The 23984-nt window shown below is 40.5% G+C and overlaps 9 protein-coding genes across 9 annotated transcripts; 5 read left to right on the plus strand and 4 right to left on the minus strand.

The window, feature by feature from the left end:
• Positions 1 to 6857: 6857 nt before the first annotated feature.
• Positions 6858 to 8758, plus strand: FPOAC1_001648 (uncharacterized protein; the record flags this gene model as incomplete). Its single annotated transcript, XM_044846245.1, has 3 exons — positions 6858 to 7627; positions 8164 to 8252; positions 8325 to 8758. The coding sequence occupies 3 exons, from the start codon at positions 6858 to 6860 to the stop codon at positions 8756 to 8758; spliced, it is 1293 nt and encodes a 430-aa protein (XP_044712161.1).
• A 413-nt stretch (positions 8759 to 9171) lies between these two features.
• Positions 9172 to 9516, minus strand: FPOAC1_001649 (uncharacterized protein; the record flags this gene model as incomplete). Its single annotated transcript, XM_044846246.1, has 3 exons — positions 9172 to 9243; positions 9306 to 9383; positions 9445 to 9516. The coding sequence occupies 3 exons, from the start codon at positions 9514 to 9516 to the stop codon at positions 9172 to 9174; spliced, it is 222 nt and encodes a 73-aa protein (XP_044712162.1).
• Positions 9517 to 9950: 434 nt separating this feature from the next.
• Positions 9951 to 10787, minus strand: SPC25 (kinetochore-associated Ndc80 complex subunit spc25; the record flags this gene model as incomplete). The annotated part of the gene is made up of 2 exons (XM_044846247.1): positions 9951 to 10498; positions 10562 to 10787. 2 exons carry the CDS (start codon positions 10785 to 10787, stop codon positions 9951 to 9953), a joined length of 774 nt encoding a protein of 257 aa, XP_044712163.1.
• Positions 10788 to 11286: 499 nt separating this feature from the next.
• On the plus strand, positions 11287 to 14427 carry FPOAC1_001651 (uncharacterized protein; the record flags this gene model as incomplete). The annotated part of the gene is made up of 1 exon (XM_044846248.1): positions 11287 to 14427. One exon carries the CDS (start codon positions 11287 to 11289, stop codon positions 14425 to 14427), a length of 3141 nt encoding a protein of 1046 aa, XP_044712164.1.
• Positions 14428 to 14908: 481 nt separating this feature from the next.
• Positions 14909 to 15637, plus strand: FPOAC1_001652 (uncharacterized protein; the record flags this gene model as incomplete). The annotated part of the gene is made up of 2 exons (XM_044846249.1): positions 14909 to 15162; positions 15214 to 15637. 2 exons carry the CDS (start codon positions 14909 to 14911, stop codon positions 15635 to 15637), a joined length of 678 nt encoding a protein of 225 aa, XP_044712165.1.
• A 359-nt stretch (positions 15638 to 15996) lies between these two features.
• On the plus strand, positions 15997 to 16998 carry FPOAC1_001653 (uncharacterized protein; the record flags this gene model as incomplete). The annotated part of the gene is made up of 1 exon (XM_044846250.1): positions 15997 to 16998. One exon carries the CDS (start codon positions 15997 to 15999, stop codon positions 16996 to 16998), a length of 1002 nt encoding a protein of 333 aa, XP_044712166.1.
• Positions 16999 to 17195: 197 nt separating this feature from the next.
• Positions 17196 to 17898, minus strand: FPOAC1_001654 (uncharacterized protein; the record flags this gene model as incomplete). The annotated part of the gene is made up of 2 exons (XM_044846251.1): positions 17196 to 17680; positions 17733 to 17898. The coding sequence occupies 2 exons, from the start codon at positions 17896 to 17898 to the stop codon at positions 17196 to 17198; spliced, it is 651 nt and encodes a 216-aa protein (XP_044712167.1).
• Positions 17899 to 18231: 333 nt separating this feature from the next.
• FPOAC1_001655 (uncharacterized protein) lies at positions 18232 to 19004 on the plus strand (the record flags this gene model as incomplete). The annotated part of the gene is made up of 2 exons (XM_044846252.1): positions 18232 to 18331; positions 18382 to 19004. The coding sequence occupies 2 exons, from the start codon at positions 18232 to 18234 to the stop codon at positions 19002 to 19004; spliced, it is 723 nt and encodes a 240-aa protein (XP_044712168.1).
• Positions 19005 to 19156: 152 nt separating this feature from the next.
• Positions 19157 to 23276, minus strand: NUC2 (anaphase-promoting complex subunit Apc3; the record flags this gene model as incomplete). The annotated part of the gene is made up of 7 exons (XM_044846253.1): positions 19157 to 19339; positions 19400 to 21189; positions 21244 to 22036; positions 22099 to 22149; positions 22215 to 22337; positions 22767 to 22851; positions 23218 to 23276. 7 exons carry the CDS (start codon positions 23274 to 23276, stop codon positions 19157 to 19159), a joined length of 3084 nt encoding a protein of 1027 aa, XP_044712169.1.
• Between the last annotated feature and the right edge of the window lie 708 nt (positions 23277 to 23984).

Consider the following 23984-nt stretch of genomic DNA (forward strand, 5'->3'; position numbering starts at 1 on the left):
AAAATAGTAATTTTATCTTTTTTATTTATATAAAAAAGAAAAAAGAAATAAAGTTCTTTTATAGAAACTAAGTATATAAAGTTTAAGGTAAAGGTTATATATATAAGCAGTATAATAAGCTTAACTTTATTCTTATATATTAATATATATTTACTTTTAATTCTCTTAATAAAAGAGTAATTTATATTTAATATACCTAGCCTTAGAATTATTTTATTTTATTATTAATTAAATATCTATTTAATTAATAATATATTAGCTTCTCTAGTTAGGATATTAATTAAAGTTATTTTTTATATAGAAATATATATATAAAAAGCAGTATTTAAGGTAATTTATATATAATTAAGCTTTCCCTTAATATTAAAGCTAGTTTTAAGCTATTATAAACTTATTCTTTTTTAGCCTAGCTTTATAGGGCCTTAGTATTATAATTTATATTTAAAAGTAAGTTTTAATAAAAATATTATAATAATAGCTTTATAGACTATAGTAAAAGGGATACTTTATATTACTTTATAAAGTCTTTAAATATAATTAATAACCTATTTTATTAGTTTAATTCTATATTTAATATATACTATAAAAATAAGTTTATAATTAAAATAAATCCTTAGCTATTTTATAATATTCTTTAAGTAAATAGTATATATTTTATATATTATTATATAATTAAAGTTAAGCTTAGTATTTACTTATATTAAGTAAAATATTTTAATTTTCTCTAGGGAATATAAAATACTATTATTTAACCCCTAGGAAATAGATTTATTAAAGAGTTTTTATATACTTTTAATAATTTCCTTTAATATATTTCTAATAACTAGAATAGCTTAATTATTAATATAGCTATATTAATTACTAGTTAGCTTATTAATTAATTCTTTATATAATAAATATAAAATTAATAAGATAAGTAAGCCTTATAAAAATAAACTATTTAAAAGTAAAGTAAAAATAATAATATAGGTTTTATACTTTATATAAGCTTTTTAATTTCTTATAAAAAAGTTAATTTAATTAATTATATATTAAGGCTAGCTTTATTTTTAAAGTCTCTTAATTAAGATATAGTAAATAATAGTATTAAAAATACTTTATATATTAAAGATAATTAAAATATAAACTTTCTTTTTTATAAAGGCTTTTTTAATATTATAAGTTAAAGCTATTATAATATCTATTAATAAGTATTTATTAAGAGTATTTACTATATTAAGGGCTAAGACTTATTAAAAGATTATTATTTTTATTATTTTATAGATAAGTAAGTAATAGACTCTTTTAATAATAATAAATAAAAAAGAAATTAATTTTTATTTTTTAATAATAAAGCTATCTTATTTTACTTTAAAAATTATAATAATTTTAATTAATTTAAATTCCTTAAGCTTATAGTTAAGCTTAATATAAATATATATAATACTATAAAAAACTAGCTTAATAGTATTTTAGATTATTTTAATTATTTTTATTATTATTTTATTAATATTAAAAATAATATTACTTATTATTAAAGCTTATTAAATTTCTTTATTAATAATTAAGTTATTTTAAAAAAGTAATTTCTTAAGGATAATAAAGAGTTTATTTAATAGATTACTTATATATAAGGATTATTCTAGTAATTTAATATAAAGGAATTATACCTTAGTATTAAGCTTTAAGATAGTTTTATTATTATTTCCTTAAAGAAGAAGGTTAATAAACTAAGATTTAAGGAATCTTTATTTAAATATTTAATATAAGTCTTTATTAAATTTAATATTATTAATAAAATAAATAAAATAATTATTTTTAGCTTTATATATTACTTAAATAAATATATTATAAATATTTTCTTTATTTTATATACTAAGGTAAATACTTTAATATACTATAAGCTAATAAAAGTAAGCTTTACTTATTTCTTTAGTCTATTAATTTATAATCTTTTTATTTATTTAATATAAGGTTTTAATTAATTCCTTAGCTATAAAGAAGACTAATATAAAGTCTTAATAGGCTTATTATAGCTTTATCTTTATTTAAGGGTAAATATTTATTAAGTAAATATTTATTATAATTTATTTAGTAAAATCTAATAATTTTATCTTTAGAATATTATACTTAAAGAGGTAAAAGTAAGGCTATTAAGTAAAAGAAATAATTATAAAGATTATTTTATAATTTAATATAATATAAAGTTTATATATAACTTAGGATTATATACCTAGGGTATTAAATATTATTAAGTTAATTATATTACTTTAATATATTAATTCCCTAGGCTTATTTAATAAAGTAAAATTAATTAAATTAAGCTAGTTAATAACTTTAATCCTTATTAAATCCTTTATATAGCCTAGCTCTTATAATTAATAATAAGTATTAAAGTCTTTTATAATTATTATATATATATAAATATTAAAGTTTTTAAGGATTTATAATACTTTATAATTACCTTAAGATTAATATATATTAATAATAATTTAATTAAATATATATAAGGTAATTATATTATAATATAATTTAATAAAAAGGTTAAAAGTCTTATAATTCCTAGTAAGATCTTTTTATATATATATAATAGCTTATAAATAATTAAAATCTCCTTATTATTATTATATAAAGGAGTAAAGAAAGTAAATAAAGTATTATTTTATTTTAAAGAAGCTATTTTTAATATAAAATAGTTCTTAAATAAGAATAATATTTATCTTAATTTAATTAGTAAGATTAAAAGTAATTATTTAAGCTAGGCTAGATTTATTTATATTAATAGATATAATATATAGTTTAAATCTTTTATTTAATTTTAAACTTTTATTTATATTAATAAAGGAGGCTATTTATATTTTATATAGGTAATAAGAAATTCTATTTAATATTAATTATAATAGCTAATATATTTATTTAATATTTAATTTCCTTAAGGGTATTATCCTTAAGTATATCTTTATTAATAGCTACTATTATAATAATAGCTAAGGTTATATTAAAGTCTATAATATTCTTATTTATTATATATAAAGTATCTTTAAAAAGATAGCTTTAAGTAGCCCTAGTTTATATAGTTTTATCTTTAATAAGATAAGTAATTTTATTCTTTATAAAATAAAGCTAAAAGGGATAGTCTAGTAAATTATTAATATAAAGGCTATAATAAACTAGGTATTTATAGTTAATTATAATATAATTATTATTATAACTATATTTTTTATTATAATTTTAATAGAAGATTTTATAATAGAGGTTTAAGTTATATTAATTTTAATATTTCTAGTATTATATAAGTTTAAATTTATTAATAAGTTTAATTATAAGCTTATTATTAAAGATATAAAAAGGTTTAATATAAATTAAATCTTTAAAACTAATATATTAAGATTAATATATAAGATTAATCTTAAACTTAAGGCTAACTTTAATTATATAAGGTTATAAGCTAATAACTTAAAGGATTTCTTTTATTATAACTTTTTTAAAGATTTTAATATTATTAATAAAGTATATATTTTTATTAATTTATAATTATAATAATACCTTAAGTATATTATATATTTATATTATATATTAAATTTTAAAGATATTAAGGTAATCTATAGTAAAGTATTAATATAGCTTAATATTACTTTTAAATAGAGCTTTTTTTACCTCTTTATTCTATATAGTAATAATAAAGCTAGAGGTAATTTTAATAATATAGCTAATTTTATACTTTTTAAAAGTATTAATACTTATAATAGTAAGCTTAAGTCCCTTAAGTTTAAGTTTCTAAGTAAAAAAGTCTATAAAATATTAAAAGAATAATTAATTATTACTTTTAAAAGTAATAAAAATTTAATTTTATATTTATTTTTAATTATTTTAAGCCTATTTAATAAAATATTAGCTTAAATTTAATTAAATTATTAAAGTAATTAATTTAATAAATAAGGCTTATTAAGTCTTAAGAGCCTTATAGGCTATTAAGGTAATAAAGATAAAAGGCTTTAAAGGAAAAGTATTAAGCTTATATTTTATTATTTTCTTTCTAGAGATATTTTATTATATATTTACTAAATTAAATTTAAAGATATAAAGTAAAACTAAGGAAATAATAAAAATAAAGGCTTTAGTTTATATTTATAGTATTATTATTAAGGTATTTAAAGTAGATTATTAAAGTTTAAAGGCTTTAAAAGTAAAGGCACTTTATATAAGGCTAATTATTAAGGTTTATTAAATCTTTTTTCTTTTTAAATATAATTCTTAAAGTATATTATTAAAAATTTAAATAATAATATTAAAAAGGTATTTAATAGCTAGAAATTAATATAATTTAATAGCTATTTAAATAAAAAAGTTTTTAATATAAATTAAAAAAGACTTATAAAGTATAATATAAAAGTCTTTATTAAAAATAAGTTAATCTAAGGTATATAAAGGTAAATATAAATAAAAAATAGAAAAAGAAAAAAAGGTAATAATTATACTTCTTAAAGTAATAATAAAGGCAAGGTTACTTAAGGCTTAAAAAGAGATAAAGAGATTATTTATATAAAAATACTTCTTTTAAGAAAAATTACTTTAATATTAAATACCTTTAATAAAAATAATAAATATATTTAATTTATTTATAAAAGTAAATATTTATTTAATATTCTTTTATTACTTTATAAGTAATAAGCTAGAGATATTAAGGCCTATAGTACCTAGCCTTTAATTAAATATAGTAATAAATATAATTATTAGTATTATTAAGGTTTTTATTATATATAACTGAGATTTTAATTATTTTATAAAGAAATAAAATACTTAAAAATAGTAAACTTTAGTAATAAAATAATATTATAAGGCTATAAGGCTATACTTTTTAATAAGATTTAATAAAGTTAACTCTATATTAAAGAATAAAAGCTTTATTAAAATTATAATAATATTATATATTTTTTTTTTCTTTACTTAATAAGATTACTAGAAAAAAAAATATAAATTATTTTACCTTAACTATCTATATAATATACTAAATTAATTTAAATTATAATTATAATATTAATTATATATTACCTTATAATCTAGCTAAAAGATAATAGCTTAATAGCTAGGTAATATATATAGTATTTTTAATATACTTATAGCTAGATTATTAAAGCCTTATATATAATCTTAATTTAATTCTAAGGTCTATATATCTTTATAATAAAAAAGTTAAAATATATCTTTATAGAATAATTACTATTAATTAAAGATAATATAGTATTAACTATATTTAACTATAAAATTCTATAACTCTCTAGCCTTTTATCCCTTAAGGAGATTTATAATAAATTTAATAAGAAATATAATAACTTAATATAATATATTATTATATTAAAGATAAAATTAGCTTTATAGAAAAATAAATTACTTTTTAAAATATAATAAATTAATATATATTATAATTTATAGAATTAAAAGTTCTTATTTAAACTATTAAAAATAAATATAAATATTCTAAGTAATAGCTTTTTAATATATTCTAGCTATAATAGCTTAAATAAGAAACTCTATTTAAGTTAAAGTCTATAGATAAAGAAATTTATATATATAGTTAAGAGTTTAATATAAAATTAAAAAGCTAAAGTAAAAGCTTTATTAATATTATAAATAATTAAACTTAATTATATATTTAACCTCTTACTATATTATATAATCGCTATAATCTCTTGTGATTACAAGTATTAGTAGTTTTAATAAAGATTAAAGTTTTTATATATATATAGCGTAAGGCATTAATAGCCCTACTTAGGAAAAATTTTTAAAGGAGAGAGTGGCATATATAACCACGAAACCGGATCATCGGGTATATGACGTTTTTCGTGGCATATTAGCTAAAATCTGTTTTTTATCACCAGTATTGCTTATATCACAATGCTTCACAATATTGTCATTGCCCTTTTACGAATAATCTACCAAACTTGGATTCAGAAAAGATATTCTAGCGAAGCAAAGGCCTGGCCTCTAAAAAGACCCTGCCTGCCTGCCTGCTCATACTGCGCCGTACTTGTACAGCTGGCTCGAGCGATCATTCAAATCTTGACCGCCAATTTCGATAGATATTCTCATTTTGGGTTTGTTTTTTTCTATTGCCCATGTCGATACCTTTGCTCCCCATATCTATGTGCTGTGTGTCGTTCAGGTTCCCCACCAATGTCACTCTATATCCGAATCCTCGACTGATTCAGGTTGCGACAACATGCGGTTTTGGTCGCTCCCGTGATCGGAGCTAGGAAACTTGGTGGCTTCACTGCAAACAATGTGTATTTCGCATTGGGTTTGCTTGACTGTATTCGAGTCTATTGCAAATGTAACAACCTCTTTCTATTGATCAACCATCATCATCATATGACCCCGGGTTCAACACAGTCACATGCAAAAAGCGGTCCCTTCCACTCCCATTTTCGCTTCCCCCTTCTCAGCATCACGGGCTCCGCTATCCGGGAAACTCCACTACATCAATGTCACTGGCGACGGAATCGCCTTATGTCATCCACTCAAGCCGTGTTCAAAGCTCAAGCTAGACCAGAGACGCCGGTAGAGACTCTTTGCTTTCTCCAGTCTCTCGTCATCCCGAGGCGTTAGACCTGTGTGTACCGTTACTCCTCTTTGGTTCCAATATTACGACAACTTGACTCTGGCATTCTCAGGTTACCTCTTCTTTCGCTGTCGTTCCTACCCTCCGTTTGGCTGTACTGTACCAACTTCGGCGCAATAATCAATACGTCTACTTTAGTGCGCCCGTACAGTATCGCTACCTAGGTACTATCTATCGGATCTGACTGCCGCTCAGGCCCTCCCCTCCTCTTGGTTTAACCTTTTAAGCCTCCAGTGCTACCTACCTACCTACCTGCTTGATGTCTTCCCTCGTCTCCGACTTTCTCATCAATCCTGTCCTGCGCCAAGCTCGTCGATTCTCCGAAATCTCACGATCTACCTTCATTGGCAATGGAGGCGACTCGACCGAACATGCCGACGCAGTAAGCGATTCTAGTCACGCCGACAGTCCTGTCTCTTCGCCTGTATCTATATCCGCGCCCGACCCGGCACCCGTGCCGATCGTTGACTCTCCCCTCACTCGACCCCTCAGCGTCTCGACCTTAGAAACAAGAGTTGAAGAACCCGAGCCAGTGCCAATCATGTCTCAAGATTCACCCCCGCGCGATCACATCGGAATAGCTTTGAGCCCGCTCAGCTCCCGTCGAATTCCGGAAGATGATGGCATGCGAGAGTTGCGCTCTCGTATACATATAATCAATGGCAAGGATATACCTCAGTCTGAAAAGGCGAGGTTAATCCACGATGTTCTGTTGGAAGGATATACGTCTTCAAAGGCCGTTCCCATTGTCAAAAAGATTCTTGAGAATGGCGGCAACTTAGATCAGCCACTCTCGCAATCTCCATCGTCACGCCCGTCCATGTTCTGGCAGAACCAACCCGAGGAAGAGACATTCGTCTTGACAGAGGAGGATAAAACCCCAACATTCGTACCAGTGAAGCCGCCGAAGCGACATGGCAGTGAGACACCAGTGGAGCCTTTTGATGTGCTACAAGAATCGGAACAGCCTCTTGGATGCCAACACTATGAACGAAACGTCAAGCTCCAATGTTTTACTTGCAAGAAATGGTATACGTGCCGTTTCTGTCACGATGCGAACGAGGACCATAATCTCATTCGTACAGAGACCAAAAACATGCTCTGTATGCTCTGTACAACGCCGCAGAAGGCATCAGATATGTGCATTAAATGCGGTGAATTATCCGCTTATTATTATTGTGATATCTGCCACTTGTGGGAAAATCGCCAAAGCAAGCCCATCTATCATTGTAACGACTGTGGCATTTGCCGTCGGGGCATGGGTCTCGGCAAGGACTTTTTCCATTGCAAGGTGAGAAGGCAGCTACGGCCTATATGATACAGATTGCTGACACTGATTAGACTTGTCGTGCATGTATTTCTACCTCGATTGAGGGCTCCCACAAGTGTATTGAGCGGTCAACAGAATGTGACTGTCCTATCTGTGGTGAATATCTCTTTACTTCTCCACGGCCTGTAGTCTTCATGCCTTGTGGTCATAGTATCCATAAGAAGTGCTATGAACAACACATGAAAGTATCATACAAATGCCCGATTTGCAACAAGAGCCTTACGAATATGGAAAGCCAGTTCCGAAATCTGGATGTTGCCATCCAGACTCAGCCGATGCCGCCAGAATTCCGGGATACCACCGCCGTTATATTGTGCAATGACTGTTCTGGAAGAAGCACAGTTAGGTATCACTGGTTAGGTCTGAAATGCTCCATATGTCGGTCATATAATACAGTGGAGCTGAATATTATTGGGGGTGATCGGTCGACAGCACAACCATCTATGAATGACGAGGGGCAGCCCGTGGTGGAAAGTGGACGAGAGCCTTCTGGTTCAATTAGCGGCAACCGAGGTGTCGCAGTAGGAAATAGGCGAAGGCACTCATCTCATGCAGCCGAGACCCAATTCCGTGCGCCTGACAGAGTCGCAAGATCGGTATCACCAGGCAATTTGGGCTTTGATTCCATCATGTCGCATCTGCCACCTAACGAAGAAGACGAGGATGACATTCTGGGGCTCTGGAGAAGCCGAAACCGTGCCAATGCGTCGGATAATGACGAGGATTCTGAGTTGGACGACCTCAGTGACGCGCTATCTGATGCTGAAGAAGAGGAGGATGATGAAGACGAAGACGATGATAACGATATCGTTCTTTTTGGACATCGATGAGTGCTCCTTGGTATCACAGTTTGATGCCGTCACACAACTATGCAACCGGACTGTGTTGAATTTCTGCAAGGCGTTTTGGGAGAATGGGTGCATCAACCTGGGCATGAGATACCAGTTGGAGACCGCTTGACTACGTGTTTATGAGGGGACATGGAACAGGTGGCTTGCATCTTGGGCGCTCAGTTTTTTGGTGATCTCCGTGATTGAAATTGGATCCAACGGGTAGCATGGCTTTTTGTATACATAAACGCATATGAATTCTGTACCAAGCTCTCTATTCACACCGATTGTGACTTTGTCTGTGACTATAAAGTGAAATACAATATCTCGTGAACGCCTACCATAACCGTGTTTCCATGTGTCTCGTGTCCAGCCGTTGCCAAACCCATTTCAAGCCCATAACCTTGAGCGCATCAGCGTCTTCTCGCTGCAGCGGCAGGTTGTTCTAGCCGCTGTCCCTCTTGTCTAAGTTCTTTGATAACTTGCTATATGCGCACAACACTCATCAGTATGAACTGCGGTCTAATCGATTACGATTGTAACATACCGCCAAAGCCTCCGGGTTCACACCGCGCTCAATCATGGAGATGCAGATAGACAAAGTGCGACGATCAAGATGGCAGTTCTGCAATAACACCAATTAGTAGTCTAATAATAATGGTTATATAATTAGCAAGCTATCGTACTAGAATCGTAGATATCTCATGAAGAATATCTACAGCCTGTTGCGCGGCAGCGTGTTTGTCGGGTTCGGGCATGATAGCTGTTGACGGGAGTTTGAATTATGGAGTGTGAAAGAGAGGGAAGTGGATGTGGAGATTTACATTCCCTTAGTAGCTACTAACTAAGACGATCATGGCGGGGAGACGCGGACGCGTGCATATCATGAAACATTCACCATAGAAATTGTGACTTGTAAAAAGACAACGCTTTAGAAGGAAGTATACACATTCCTAGATGAAGCACTGCCTTGATGGGTTTTTAATGATCTCTTTTAGTGCACCGACTCTATGTTCACTGTTGTGTATAGATTGGCAATTCTGCAGACTTATGATATATAGGTACTTCATTGCCAAGTAAATAATGAATGGTATGCAAAATGATCAACTTCATATATGGGTATAATTATCGTTTTTACAAAGCATTATCGCACATAAACGGTCATAACAGTATAATCCAATCGTTCAGTTCGTCAAGACTTCATCGCCTCCACAAACAACTCTCTCATCCCCTTGAGTAAAACCACCAACTCCCTCGTTTCATTGAGCTTATCAAGAACCTTTTCAACCTTTTCTCTCTCTATCTTGGGTCGGCAGTGCTTCACATCGTAGTCGCGCGAGCTGGTCACTAATTCAAACCAAGCCTCCCGCTCCCAGTCCTTCTCGTCGATATGCGTATACACAAACTTGAGCCGGTCATCGTGGCCGGCGCCCTCGATCTTGAGACACAGGTTGGTGATCCAAAAATCCAGCTCGGGTACATTGAAGCGCGATTGGGACTGCTGATGCTGGGCGTACTCGCGCTGGGCTGCAAGTCGGGCATCGATCTCGGCTTGTGTCTGGGCAATTTCCGCCTTGAGGCTGTCGCGAGTGGAGAGATGGTTGTCGCGCTGAGAGGCGAGGGAGTTGATGGCGCTCTCCATTTCGCGGGTCTCGGCCTCTTCCTTCTCGATTGTCTGCTGGTGCGTTGCGGTCTTGGTCTGAACAATTTCGATATCTCGCTTTTTCATGCGTTGATCCTCTGTGTCGCGGTTAGCAGATATTCGATGCGCTGTTGAACATGGTTAAAGTTGGAGCGTAATACCTTGAAGCTCAGCAACATTCATGCGAAATTGGTTGCGCTCATCCAATACCCGCTTACGGCCCTCTTCGATAAAAGCATCGAACCGGGCCGTAAACTTTGCCATGCGATCGCGGAGGTCATCAAAACCAAAGTTGATATTGGGTAATTGGTTTGCGACAGAGGGGCCGACAGGTGGTATGCTCTGTCGCATACTTGCGGAAAAGGAGGAACGAAAGTCGGTAGCCATTGTGAGTGATTCGAATAACGATGAAATGTTTTGAGAGATTGAGCAATACGGTATTCGAAGAAATGGTTGTCATAAAAAAAGGTAGCCTTGATTATGCGAATCGGGCATTAATCTAATGCATGTGTTTGGTTGTAGGTATTTACAGCGTGAAATTCCGTTGCTCGGTCGACTACCAAAGTGTGGCGCAAACAAGATGGCACCGCCACGTGGGGCCGTCGAAAGCTTCAATTCATATCGCATCGCGTAAAATGCAGAACAACTAACTCTCTTCCCAGAATTCAATTTTACTCACCGCTATCGCTATCATATTTATGCTTTTCTGCCTGCGCTCCAGTCACATTTCTTCTGTTTGCATATGTGAATTAGGATGCCTTTTTAGTGCTCCAAATACAATAAACTCCCGCTCGAGACTCTCTTGCGCCTATACCAGTCCATCTCGCGATGAAGAAAGGAATATCGACCAAATTTTTAATACATTGGAAATCGATACTCGGACCAAATGGCTGAGACAAGACGACTCACGGACCTGATTCACGGTCACGTAGGAAGACTTACTTATTTACCTCCAGAAAAGGCGACAACTCAAATTGGCACTTTTCATACCAGTCGCATTACATCTGAAGGTGAGTTTTCAGAACAACCACTTGCGCCCACCCAAAATATTGACCAAGTCTCTTCAGCACCGCACTTTAAAGTCATTGGGTCTTCAGCACAGCTGTATCCGCCTTCGAAGTCTCCATCTCCAGAGGTCTCTTCCAATCTCTGGCAAGAACGGAGAATTCAGAAACGATGGCTTCTTCAGGCTCATCCTGAAGCCTTCATGGGCAATTCAGCCGTCTCGACACTACTGGAAGAGAACATGAACCGCTACTCCAGGGTCGAGGGGGAGATCAGCGACCGACCCCTGCTCTCCATCGGCCAGATGACGAATGTGTCTGATCAGTGGAGAGTTGCAGGATCACCGATGCTCGCAGCTGCTACAGGGGAATCGGGAGAACTACTAAGACTGGCCCGAGTTGATCAATCAAAGTGGCAGTGGGGGAATGACAAGCACACGACACTTCAACCCTCTGTGATTGACCCCGATGATCCCGAGGAAGAAGCCATTTGGGCCAGTGATGGCCTACCGATTTCCCAAGTCAAATTCGCAACCAGCATGTCACGATACGATGCCATCCGCTGGCTCATTGTTCAGAAGCAGACTTCGACCACTATCCTCAACCCGGAGTATCACAAAATTCCGGTGGCCCAGTCATCTACCGCCGACCTTAATATTCAGCATCCTCGACTATCAAGAATTGATCCCAACCCAATCATGACCATCTCACATAAGATGACCGGCGGTAATGCGCAGATGGATGTCGCCTTCAACCCGAATTCCAAAGGTCAATCACCTCAGATTGCTATCGTCGACGAGTGCGGATATTGGTCCATATGGGACACCCTGGGAGGCAGAACGAGAATTCGACTATCGTCTTGTAAGTTCGGGCACATTTCAGACGGGCTGCTAGACGAAATTCCCTCCACGACAGAGCATAATGCAGAAAAGCACGGGATTCTTTTTGTCGGTGCTGCCGAAGTGGACAGTTTCTGGGAGGATGAATCGCAGAATGCCGACGAGTTTGAAGAGTCGGCAAAGCGGTCAAGTCATTTGTTGATATGGAACAGAGAAAAGTATGAAGTGATCGATCTTGAATCGCACATAGCTCTACCACAGCTATCGCTTTTAGCTCGTCCAAAGTCCAAGCCTGACGCCATTCTTGATATCAAGATCAGTCCCGCAAACCAAAATCACATCTTTGTCTTGACTATGCGGACCCTTTACTGGATTGACTTATTTGCGACGAGAAGAGAAGAGGATTCATCGTCGAAAAAACCGACCATCTTGATTTCTTGCCCCCGACTGCTGGACAGAGAGGCGTTGCGTATGACAACCTGCCTTACTACCGAGGGCAAACAACAAGCTGTTATGGTGTTTGTCTTTTCTCCGACCCATAGACAGCTTCAAACATATTGGTTTGGGCATTCAAAGCAAAATGGCCTTCCATACTGGCATCGCGATGTTCTTAGTCTGCCCAGTCGGGGTAATGCTGTTCAAGGGGATATCCAGTCGGTAGAGATCAACCCCGCCAAGCTCAGTCAAGATGGAAAGCCGTCCTCTGGCCCAGGAGCTGATTATTATCGTGCAGGTGTTCAATTCTATCAAGGGAGCATTTTGAGCAAGGATCTAGGGGTACAGTATTGCATTTGTGTTTCTGTCAAAGACCGCAAAATGCAAATTACGCTACCCACTGGACGTCTCGTGCGGTCCAAGACGGACCAAGCGCAGCGATGGCGGAAAAAACGCAAGCAATTTCTCCGACATATGGGCAACGCGTTTGTACTTCCAGATGGCATGGCTGACAACATCAATGAGGTCGTAAAGCGCCACGATCGATCTAACGAAATAGATATCATGAAGAATGAGGCATCTGCAGTCTTGGGGCCTGTACACCTCAAACTGGATTTTATGTGTCAACATCTTCAGCGAACTCTTATTGCTATCTCTGAGAACGTTCACGACATTCCTCCTGTTCTTCTTTATGCTATTCAGGAGAACATTGCAGAAGGCACAGCGGAAGGACGGCTCCCCCTAAAAACTTGGAAAGAGATTGGTGACCAAACAGGGTCCATGGATCTTTCTAGTTACAACAAAGCAGAGCTCCCGGACATACTTGACTTGTTCTTGGACGATGATGGGCAAACAGTGGTCACACAGCTAGGAAGACAAACTTCGGAGGAGTGGATTCGAGAACTTGTCAGTTTGTCACATCTCAACCAAACGTATGTCGATCTCTGGCTTGACCCTGTAGAAGGGAGGCTGCCTGAAGAAGAAGAGGAAATAAGGAGAGGTTGGATAGCAGACTTGGCCAAGGATATGTTTCTAGCAACAGCTGGTGTTATGGTTCAAGATATACCGCTTCTAGGGGCAGCAAGCCAAGAGGGGAACGAGCAACCACAGCCTATACAATCGAGTGCGATGCGAATAAGGTCATCACAATCATCGGATGGTGGCATTCCTTCCTCGCCTCCAAGCACGACATCTAACATCACCAGCGATGCAGCGATCAGGCGATTGCAGCTTCTCGCACCCTCGTTACAGTTGGACAAGATGGAAACTGCCAAACAATCAAGTGTTTTGTCGCGCTGGCCAACCGAGCGTGGTGTCACAACAGATGGCTACATTTCTAGCGTTGCCATTGCCAGCGATAGAAAGTTTGAGGATGCAAAGTTACGACTACAGAGGATTGAAAGCAAGCGAAGGGCACACGCAGAAAAGTACAGACTACCACCAACTATGCGACAAAGCGGCGAATCCACACCCAAGTCCAAGAAGTCGTCGAAAATTCGGACAGGAGGACTCGGTGCACCACCACGATCCTCTCAAATGCGTCCACAGAGAGAAGATCCCGCAGAGTTGCCGCCTATGCCAGCTCCACCAATGCCTGCGCAGTTCATGTCGAGCCAGCAGGGAATACCAAGCTCATCTCAGAGCCAAGGCATATTCGGGCCTTCGATTGCCATGAGCCAGCCGGTATCAGGTATTTTCGGGGACAGGAAGAAGGCCAAAAAGCCCAAGAGGAAGAGTGGATTCAGATAAATCAACACAAACGGCCCATTCATTATTGGGGTTTGGACTAAGCTCATTGCCACTATATATCAAATCTCTAGTTACTATCATATAATTGTCATACTGGAAACATGGCTTAATTAATTGGTGGATATGATTTTGGACTGTCCGACTTTGCCTTTGTTGCCGTGGTTCAACATAATTCTAAAAGTTAAAAACAAACTCCGTCCCTCACAATACAATAGAGCTGGCGCAGTAACCTTGTTCTTACGCAAAACCTGTGAGACGTGATGTTTGATGTTTGTTCACGATATGGATCCAATCGCTGTGGCAGAGGTAGGTAGGACCCAGTGCTAAAAACGTCATTGTACTCGCTATTGGATGAGTTAACTTGACTTACAAGTTACATCAACTCAACTTTCAACCACGACTTGAAGCTGAACCATAAAGTCTGTAAGCCTTGACATCTTTTGGAGAATTACACATTTACAATAAATCACAGCTACAAATCATGTCTCACTGCCACGATGAACACTCCGGCCACGGCCATGGTCACGACCATCATGAACACGATCACTCAGACGACATCGCTCCCGCCGTGCAGTTTTCCCTCTACAGTCAAATCAACTTTGATCACATCGTGACTCTTAACGAGGCCAGCCGCGATGTTGGGCAGCAAATTGTCAAGAAGACCTGGCAGGAAAGACTGAGCACTGAGCCTGAGTTGGCGAGTGAAGTCGATGAGCAACTTCTCATGACAGTACCGTAAGTGTAGCTTCTTAATGCCACACTGTACATATTACTGACTTATATCAGTTTCACTGCCCAGATCAAGCTCCACTCGATCCTCATCCGTACATCCCCCTCCGCCTCTGCGCCCAAGACTCTGCATCTCTTCGTCAACCGTGACGACCTCGACTTTGCTGCCGCTGAGGAATCAGACCCCGTTCAAACCCTCGAACTCTCTCAAACAAGCGACCTCCAAGAGATCCCTGTGAAGCGAGCGTTATTTGGCAAGGTGCAGCAGCTTGTGCTTTTCTTCGCTGACAATTTTGGTGATGGCGACGAGGATGTCACACGCATTTCCTACATCGGTTTCAAAGGCGAATGGACACAACTTGGAAGAGCGCCTGCAAACATTATCTACGAGGCTGCTGCTAACCCGGGTGACCATAAACTCAAGGGCACGAATGTGAATCAGATGGGAAGTGAGATTGGAGGTAGAGGGCCTGGAATGTAGACGAGCAGACACTTGAGTCCACAAACCACCATCAAAATTAGAAATGAAAGTAAACAAAAAATACCATCAATAGAGCCAAAGATCAACTTTTTCTCTGAAAGAATTATATGATCAAATTTTATTAAATCACTGTAACTTGCACTGGTCGTTCTCATTCATGCCCGGTATTATAGTGCTCAATCGTGCTAGCCGGGAATTCTCCGGGCCTTGCAAAAGCTCTCCAGTATCTCAACTTGGCCCAAAATCTTTCACCACTATCAACCGATCCAACGCCATTCGATCGGCCACCATATTACCCTAACCCACGGCGGCATCAATTCCCTTCTCGACACTTGTCGACCTCGCCGCCAGCAAACAAAATGCCTCCCCGACTGCCAATTCGTCTGGCCCTCCCTCGGCCATGCGCCGTCGCCGCCCGTCCTCTCCTCCTCCCGCTCACAGCCACCCGAGGTGTAAAGAACGGATGGACTACGGCTCCTCCTCGTAACAAGCACAAGCGATTCAATCAGCCTTCTTCCGGTCTTCCTGCCCTCACCACCGGTCCCGCTGCTGCTCTGAAGCGACGAGAGAACACTACGCCACTACGATCTGGAGTTCTCGCTGTTAAGAAGGGCATGACGAGTATGTTTGTTGGAAAGACTCGTGTACCTTGCACTGTTCTCCAGCTCGATCAGGTCCAGGTTGTCGCCAACAAGACTCGAGAGAAGAACGGTTACTGGGCTGTGCAGATTGGTCAGGGTGCGCGTGACGGTCGAAACGTTACCAGCCCATTGCTGGGTTACTACGAGGCCAAGGGCATTGCACCCAAGGCTGAGCTCGCCGAGTTCAAGGTCCGAGACAAGGATGGTCTGCTGCCCGTCGGTGTTCAAATTCTGCCCGATTGGTTCAAGAAGGGACAGTATGTCGACGTCAAGGGCCGATCGCGGGGTATGGGTTTCGCTGGTGGTATGAAGCGCCACGGCTTCTCCGGTCAAGAAGCTTCCCACGGTAACTCCAAGAACCACCGAACAATCGGTACAACAGGTCCTTCGCAGGGCAGTGGTAGTCGAGTCATGCCCGGCAAGAAGATGCCTGGTCGCATGGGTAACGAGTTCGTGACGGTCCAGAACCTCAAGGTCATGATGGTGGATAACGAATTGGGAATTGTATTGGTTGGTGGACCTATTGCCGGTCCCAAGGGCCGTGTCGTCCGTATCCAGGACTCCAAGAAGCGAAAGGCGCCTCCCCAGCCTCATCGTGAGGCTGCTCTCAAGACCCTTATAGAGCGACACCCCGATCACGAGGCGAAACTCCAGGCGGCACGGGAGAAGCATCTCCAACTCAAGAACAAGAGAGAAGAGGCACAGCTAAGAGATCAATGATTGTACCATGGAATGTATGAGACGTTTTGTACTACGTATGACAAAAGGGGGGAGATCATAAGCGGGCTTTTTGTATTATACACACACACCATCTACTACTGTACAGATTCGACTACAACCGGAGTACCCAGGGTTATCAAATTCATTTTTACAATAATGCCTTCCTCCTATATTCGCCACGGGTGTCTCGATATGCCTCACTTGTATTCAACTTGCTTTCGGAATCCTCTTGTAGGAGCATCATCCTCTAGCGGAGGCAAGTCATCCCCTCCACCACCGACAAGCGCCCTGAAAGGATCGCCGCTGTCCAGAAGATCCAGCCTTGTGCCGTCTGCCATAGTGAGACTCCACTCTGTAGTCGAGAAGAATCCCTTGCTAGTAGGTCGGTTGCTGGCAAAGCGCATAACACCCTCGCCCTTTGTGCCGCGCACAGAGAACCAGATATCAATGCGGCCGTGCAACTGGTTCATCTCGCCATGGATCCAAGGAATCTGATGTCGGAAGTAGATCTCGTCTCCGAGAAGAGCTCGGGCCTCGGAATTGGTTCGCAGGGCGTAGAGAGTCGATGAGACGACGGGTGATGACATCTTTTGGTAGTTGAAGATGGCGACCGACGAAGCGGCCACGATGAGGAGGAAGATGGGGAATGTGCGGCGCCAGCGAAATGTCACATCAGAGATATCTAGAGAAAATTAGCATAAATCCTGTCTTATGTCCATGTTAATTTTTCGTACCCGGGAGCTCTCTGTCTGCCCTCCTCGACATCATAGGCCCATCGCCAGGCTTGGGCGCGGGAGTTGACCATCTTCTTTGAGCAGGTCTCAATGTGACAGTCCTGGTTTTTAAGACAGCCGCAAGTCTCCTACGGACAAGCCGAGGAAGCGCTAGTTGTTGCGACATGTTGATTTCGCTGTAGGTTTCTCGTGATCGAATCAATTAATCCTAATGGTGGTCGATCAGCTGAGGCTCAATTCGATTGGATTGGCATCGGCCAAATTTTGCTGCCGGTCGCCGACCCTCGATGTTCTCAAAAGAGAAGGTGGGGCAAGGGCCATTCCCATCTCTTGTGGCGTCATGACGCTGAGCCTCACTTCGAACCCGTGGACATTGTGTTCTTGTGACGACGACGTCTCATACCACAAACAGTGCCCTTTCTTCGCCAGTAGTCGTGTTATTCTTCTATTATTTGTTTCTTCATATCCTATAAGATACTTCTCACTAATAGACACCGTAATGCCGAATCAGCACGGCACAACCGCCCGTTTGAGGCGTACATTTCATTATCCAGAGGAGGACTCTACAGATTCACAGCCAGAAGCTCTTGATGAGCAAGGTACAGTGGCAATCCCAACATACTTTGATCACAACTGATGTAATCTACAGAGCAAGAGGACTTTATCAACCAACTGGCCGCCGAGAATGCTGCCCGTGATCTTCAGTTCCGTCGCTTCCTTCTGGCCATCCCCCTACTTGCCACCATCCCCTACCTTCCAGCTCTCATAAACCCCCCTACAACGATGCTAGCTCTTCTCAGCTTAACATCTCTATTCTCAACGGCATACTTACTACACCACCATCCGCCCGCATCTTCAGGGATTCCTTTCCTCGATAACTGGGCACGGCCCAAAACTCCGCGACCCACACGCCCACCATCGCTGTCAACAAGAGACTCTTCCGGTGTCTTTGACGACGACGAGGAGGACGAGGTAGACGATGTTCCTTATGTTCCTCGTGGGCGACCGCGACAGCGCAGAAGCTCATTCAGCTACGTCGAGACGCGATCGCCGCTTGAAACTTACCTACCTTTCCTAAATATAGGTCTAGGTGTTGTTTTGATTTTGATGGCTTGGGTAATAGGCAGAACAAAAAGTGAAGCTGTGTGGCCCGGAATGGGGTACTTGCCATTGGTGGTCTATGCGATTATTTTGATTTCAAAGATGGTCATGGGCAGTGTCGACCCGGAGAAGGAGCTGGTGTCGCTCAAGTATGATTACAAGGGCGCTTAACAACCCTCAACTTATTAACTCGCTTTAAATTGCGCACACAGTTACTGGGGTAATTCTATCATTTTTATGACTGCCTTTTCTTTCTTTTCTCCTTCTATGTTCAAACCAGGCCATCGCAATCGTTACACGGGCATGTCTCATTATAACCCCATCTACATGTCTATCGAATCGTTGAAACGCAGAATGCCGTGGCTCTTCAAAACTCCGTCAACTCCCTTGGGCGGTCGCGGAAAAGGATCTGTCATAGGGCTTGCGTTGGGTGAGTCTGACGATTTGTCCGTCACCAATGCCAGTCCATGAGACTTGATAGCATCCACAAGGGCCGGTACCATTTCCTATTGTTGGTCAGCCTTAGCTAGTAAACAGATTATCAATATTAGCGAGCTCAGACATACCAATAGTGGGGAATAACATATCAATCCCATAAAGTTGTTGCTCTGAGCAATTCGCACGACTTCCTTGATCGAGGCGCTGCGCCTTCCGCTACTCAACGCCATGTCGTTACCTCCCGAGTTCTCCTCTCGGCCCAGGTCGTTGCACAAGAAGACAGGGAAGTTTGGCTGTTTCCAGTTCAATGCTGTGCACAATCGGGGGCTGTAGCTGCTGAAGACGATCGACCGCACAACATCAGGTGACTGCGCGCGTTGTGTTCGGGCATGTTCAAACACAATATTGAGGATTGAATCAACAAAAATGTTGGCATCCAACGCAGGTCCAAGAGAAAATGCTTTTTCTTCTTCCGATGTAGGATACAGGACCTGAAGGTTGACGTGCGTGCCAGGGTTGAGAAGTGCAAGGGCTTCTTGAAGCGTCACGCCAGCAGTAGCCAGAATGTGGTATACCTCGGCGATGCTCTCAGATGATTTGTTTATCAAACTGGGTAAATCTGCCCGACTGTTGCTCCTGATGGTCATAGATCCGAACTGTTCCAGCGTCAATCGACAAACAGGAATATCAAGACCAGCGCAGGTTATAGTCCATCGAGGCCAAAGTACAGGAACGCCATCACTTGTGTATTGAACAAAGAGTCGCACATAGTCGCCAGAGAGGCTCGAGCCTGTTACGATAGCGTTCGTCGGTTGGTTGAATTGGCTGGTTGCTTTCCAATACGTCTCAAAGTCGGTGATCTCCAAAGGCTTGCCCTGGAACGGCTTGATAACCTGCACCGTAAAGCTGATTTGGCCAATGGCACGAAGACGGGGGTCGAATAAAGGCAAACAGCATACAGAAGTGCCCTGCAGTCCCTTGAAAATACTCGATAGAGCAACTGTCTTGGCAATAACCTTTGCGCCATAGGTAGGGAACACGTCAATATCCAGGCTGAAAGTTTCCAAGTTGTCAACCTGGAAGGAAACAATGCGGGTGTCTTCTTGGAACGGCAAGATAATGTTCTTGGGTATGAGATCCGAAACTTTGGAAGAAATGGTGAGACGAGCGGCAGGGTACTTGCCATCCTGGAAGAAAACAAGGGGTTGCTCATCCACATCCCCGAACGAGATTTGGACGACAGTCTTGGTGTCGAGGAAATTGTGACCATATCTGCGTAATGGTATGATCGGGGGAGGAAGCTCGAGCTCGGGGATCGCATCAGGGTCAAGTGACATGGGTAGTGGTGCAGTACTTGAATCCATAGGACCCAAGGCAGGCTGCACCATAAAGGGGCTGGCTCGTGGGCGTGTGTTAAAAGGAGTTAGCAGTTTCATACATGCAAGATGTCCTTCCCAAGCAGCGTAATACATCGCAGGAAGGTCCTTCTCGTCCACAATACTGGCGTCAACTCCAACCTTGAGAAGTGCTTGAAGACAGTCGACGTTTCCTTCGCTTGCAGAATGGACCAAAGGTGTCCATCCATACAGCTTGTCAATTTGGTCCAAATCAGCGCCAAACTCTTTGAGAAGGAGAAGGAGCTCCGATGTTTGGCCTGCCCTTGCTACGAGATGCTGGGGATATAGGCCTTCAGCATCAGGCAAGATATTGGCCCCGTGCTTCAAAAGCATTTCGACAACAGCGACAGAGCCATGTTCGCAAGCGAGGTTGAGTGGTACGTGATCGGCGTCAGAAACTGGGTCAATGCGTGCGGATCTAGCAAGGAGAAGTTCGATACAGCTGAGATGGCCGTGGATGATAGAATGGATCAAGGGGGTGAAGTTATCGTGGTCTGTAAGATCGATCGTCCGTTGGTTTGCTAAACAGTTGTCAGCCCAAGTAATTTTATGGGTGCTATTGTCTTCCAACTTACCATCAAGAAGGACCTTCAGCATCTCCAATCTCCCATGAAGGCTGGCATAATGCAGAGGGACTCGGCCATAGACATCTGTCCTGTCCACAACGACATTGACAGACAACCCCCATTCCAATACATACTGCTTCCCATAGATGGCGGCCTGGTGCAAGCAATTCCTTTCGTTGATGTCATCGTAAGAATGGAGATCAACGAGACCTGTGTCAAGAAGTACTCGTAGAGACTCTTGCGGGGCTTCGGATATAGCTGCCAAAAAGGTGCGTGTGATCCTCTCCATCAACGAACTATCACCATCGACAGCCTCGTTTGCAGAGCGCATCCGTAAGAGGAGATCCTTCAATGATTCAAGGTTTCCTGTGATGACAGTGTCAAGAAGCAATGTATCGGCGTCTCCCTCATCAGTACCAACGAAGTGCTGCGATGTTACAACATGCCCAGACTGGAAATTTACCTGGATACCGTCTGACCAAGCACCGAGTTCTTGTAGACTCGTGGTGGCTTGGTCAGACAGTTCGCTTATGACTGTTGCATTGAAGAAAGGTTGAACCTCGACAGCCCTTGATAGGTATAGCTCCTTGGTCTTGGATTTCGATGTCTTGTCCCACTTCTTCAAGATCTTAGAAAAGGCGGTACCATTGATCTCAACAAACTGCTGCAGCTTGTTCAAGTCTGTAGCAAACTGTTGGAAGCCTTCCTCGAGGGTTGTGAATTTGGCAGAGCGCCTGGAGATGCCTTGACGGGACTGCAACACTTTCTTCTTGTCTAGGAGTGTCTTGAGGCGAATTTTGAGCTGTTATATGTAAGATAGTGATATCGATGATGAGAGGGCTTTGAAGCGGATGTCCCACGAACCTCGGCTTCTTTCTGCATGTAAAAGGCATTGACCTTGTCGAGTTCTCGTTCCTGTTTATCGTTTAGCAGCCATACCGGGATGTTCATGGCGGAAGCGTAACAACAAACGGACTTACCAGTTGGAAGAAGAAGGTCGCCTTGTTGGCTTGAAGAGCGGCCTGGGAGTCCACGGGGGTGGCTGAGCGGAGAACATCGTTTTGTGATGTTAGGGTAGGGGTTGCAGACAGCTTCTTGATGAGCTATACATCAGTGTGTTAGTGGAAGTTGAGCCAAGTTTGCCACATCAGATGTTGGCAGCGATCGAAGAAACGTGCTTGAAAATAGTAGAAAGAATGAATAAACAAGGACTCGTAAGCCACTGTTACACACAACGTGATACTTCCTGTCGTGATGAGATTGGCACCAGTGACTGAAACAGGGCAGAGACGGGGAAGTTGGGCCTGGAACGGCAAGTAGGGTAAGGGTAAGGCACGAAGATGAACCGAAACAATTTTGGCAGACCGAGCTGAACAATGTAATTCAGACCGAGCAACGCAACTGGAATAGGGAAAATGATGCAGTGGACCAGGCGCTTATGGGAGATGACAGCGGAGACGGCAAACGGGAGACGGGGGTTTCTCGGTGGCGGGAAGGGAAAGGTTGCCGGGGCGGAGATGGCAAGGGCATACCTTTTTGAGGGCCTTGTAGTTGACAAAGCTGGCAGCATATTCGGGCACCTCGAGCTGACGTTTCTGGATCTGCTTGCCAAACTTCCTAGAAGAGAGCGTGAGCAAAGTTGTGTACCCAGGGTGTATGCTATGGTCATATAGTAGCTATTATTCTTTGACGAGCTTCCAGCCAAGGGTGGATTCTCAAAGAGTTGCCGAACCACTGTGGGCTAAGCAAACTCCGAAGATAGAACAAGGTCAAGGGCGTATATAGCTTACATGTTGCGGCGTGGGCGCCCTCGGGGGCTACTGGCGACTTAAAGAAGAGCAGACAAGGAATGAGTAAGGAAGAAAGGTGGTTACTGCCAGTTCCCTGTTTGGAGGGGAGATGAGCGAGTATGTGTGGCTGAAGATATGCGAGTCTCAGTGTCAGTTACAGTGTCTGGGTGGTATCTTTGTGTGTCTTTTGTACGTGTGTGCAGCAGGGAGGGGATAGGTAGATAGCGTTATAGGGTCCAGCGGCGGAGACATGACCAGGGAAAGGCGAAGTAAAGTAAAGCAAGGAATGGGTCTCAGAAATGCTCCATAGAGATCAGTAAACCCGGAAGTCAAGTCATGGCGATAATAGCTGAATCCGAGTCGTAGAGCCAGGTTTGATCGAAGCAGGGTGGAGTAGTGTTCAAGTGTGAGTTGAGACCCTGTGGATGCGTGTATCCTCTTCTTCACAACAACCACAACCACTTTCTTCCAAGTTATCCCGCTTGTCCTTTCCTCTCTGGCATAAGCTCGTGATATAAAGAGTCAGACGATAAACGCCCGGTTTCTCAGGGTCTTGCTCGACCCATCACCGACAGCCCGGTTCGTTCACAGAACCTGCGAGATCAACTCCTGGAGGGCACGTGGGGGGGTAGCGTAACCAACGTCTATGCTCTTGACTCCAGTCCAGCCAAAGGCAAAGGGCGTAAGATTTGGAAAGCCTGGCCAGGGAAAAATAAAGGGCTTCAATTAATTCGTTCTTGACTTGACGTATGACATCCAAATATATGCAGGTATACTCAAGTAAGGATCCAGTGTAGATTTGAAGCAATTGACAGGTATGATTCGATTGGATGTTGGAGATCATCACTCACCAAAAAAAAGCCGAGGCACTTCTCAAGCAGTCAAGCAATGCAATATAAAGCACAGACCGACAATATGAGAACAAAATACGAAGCAGTCTCCTCTTGGCCGAAATATGCC

The sequence above is a fragment of the Fusarium poae genome, chromosome 1, assembly GCF_019609905.1.
Source record: "Fusarium poae strain DAOMC 252244 chromosome 1, whole genome shotgun sequence".
In the NCBI taxonomy this organism is placed as follows: Eukaryota; Fungi; Ascomycota; class Sordariomycetes; order Hypocreales; family Nectriaceae; genus Fusarium; species Fusarium poae.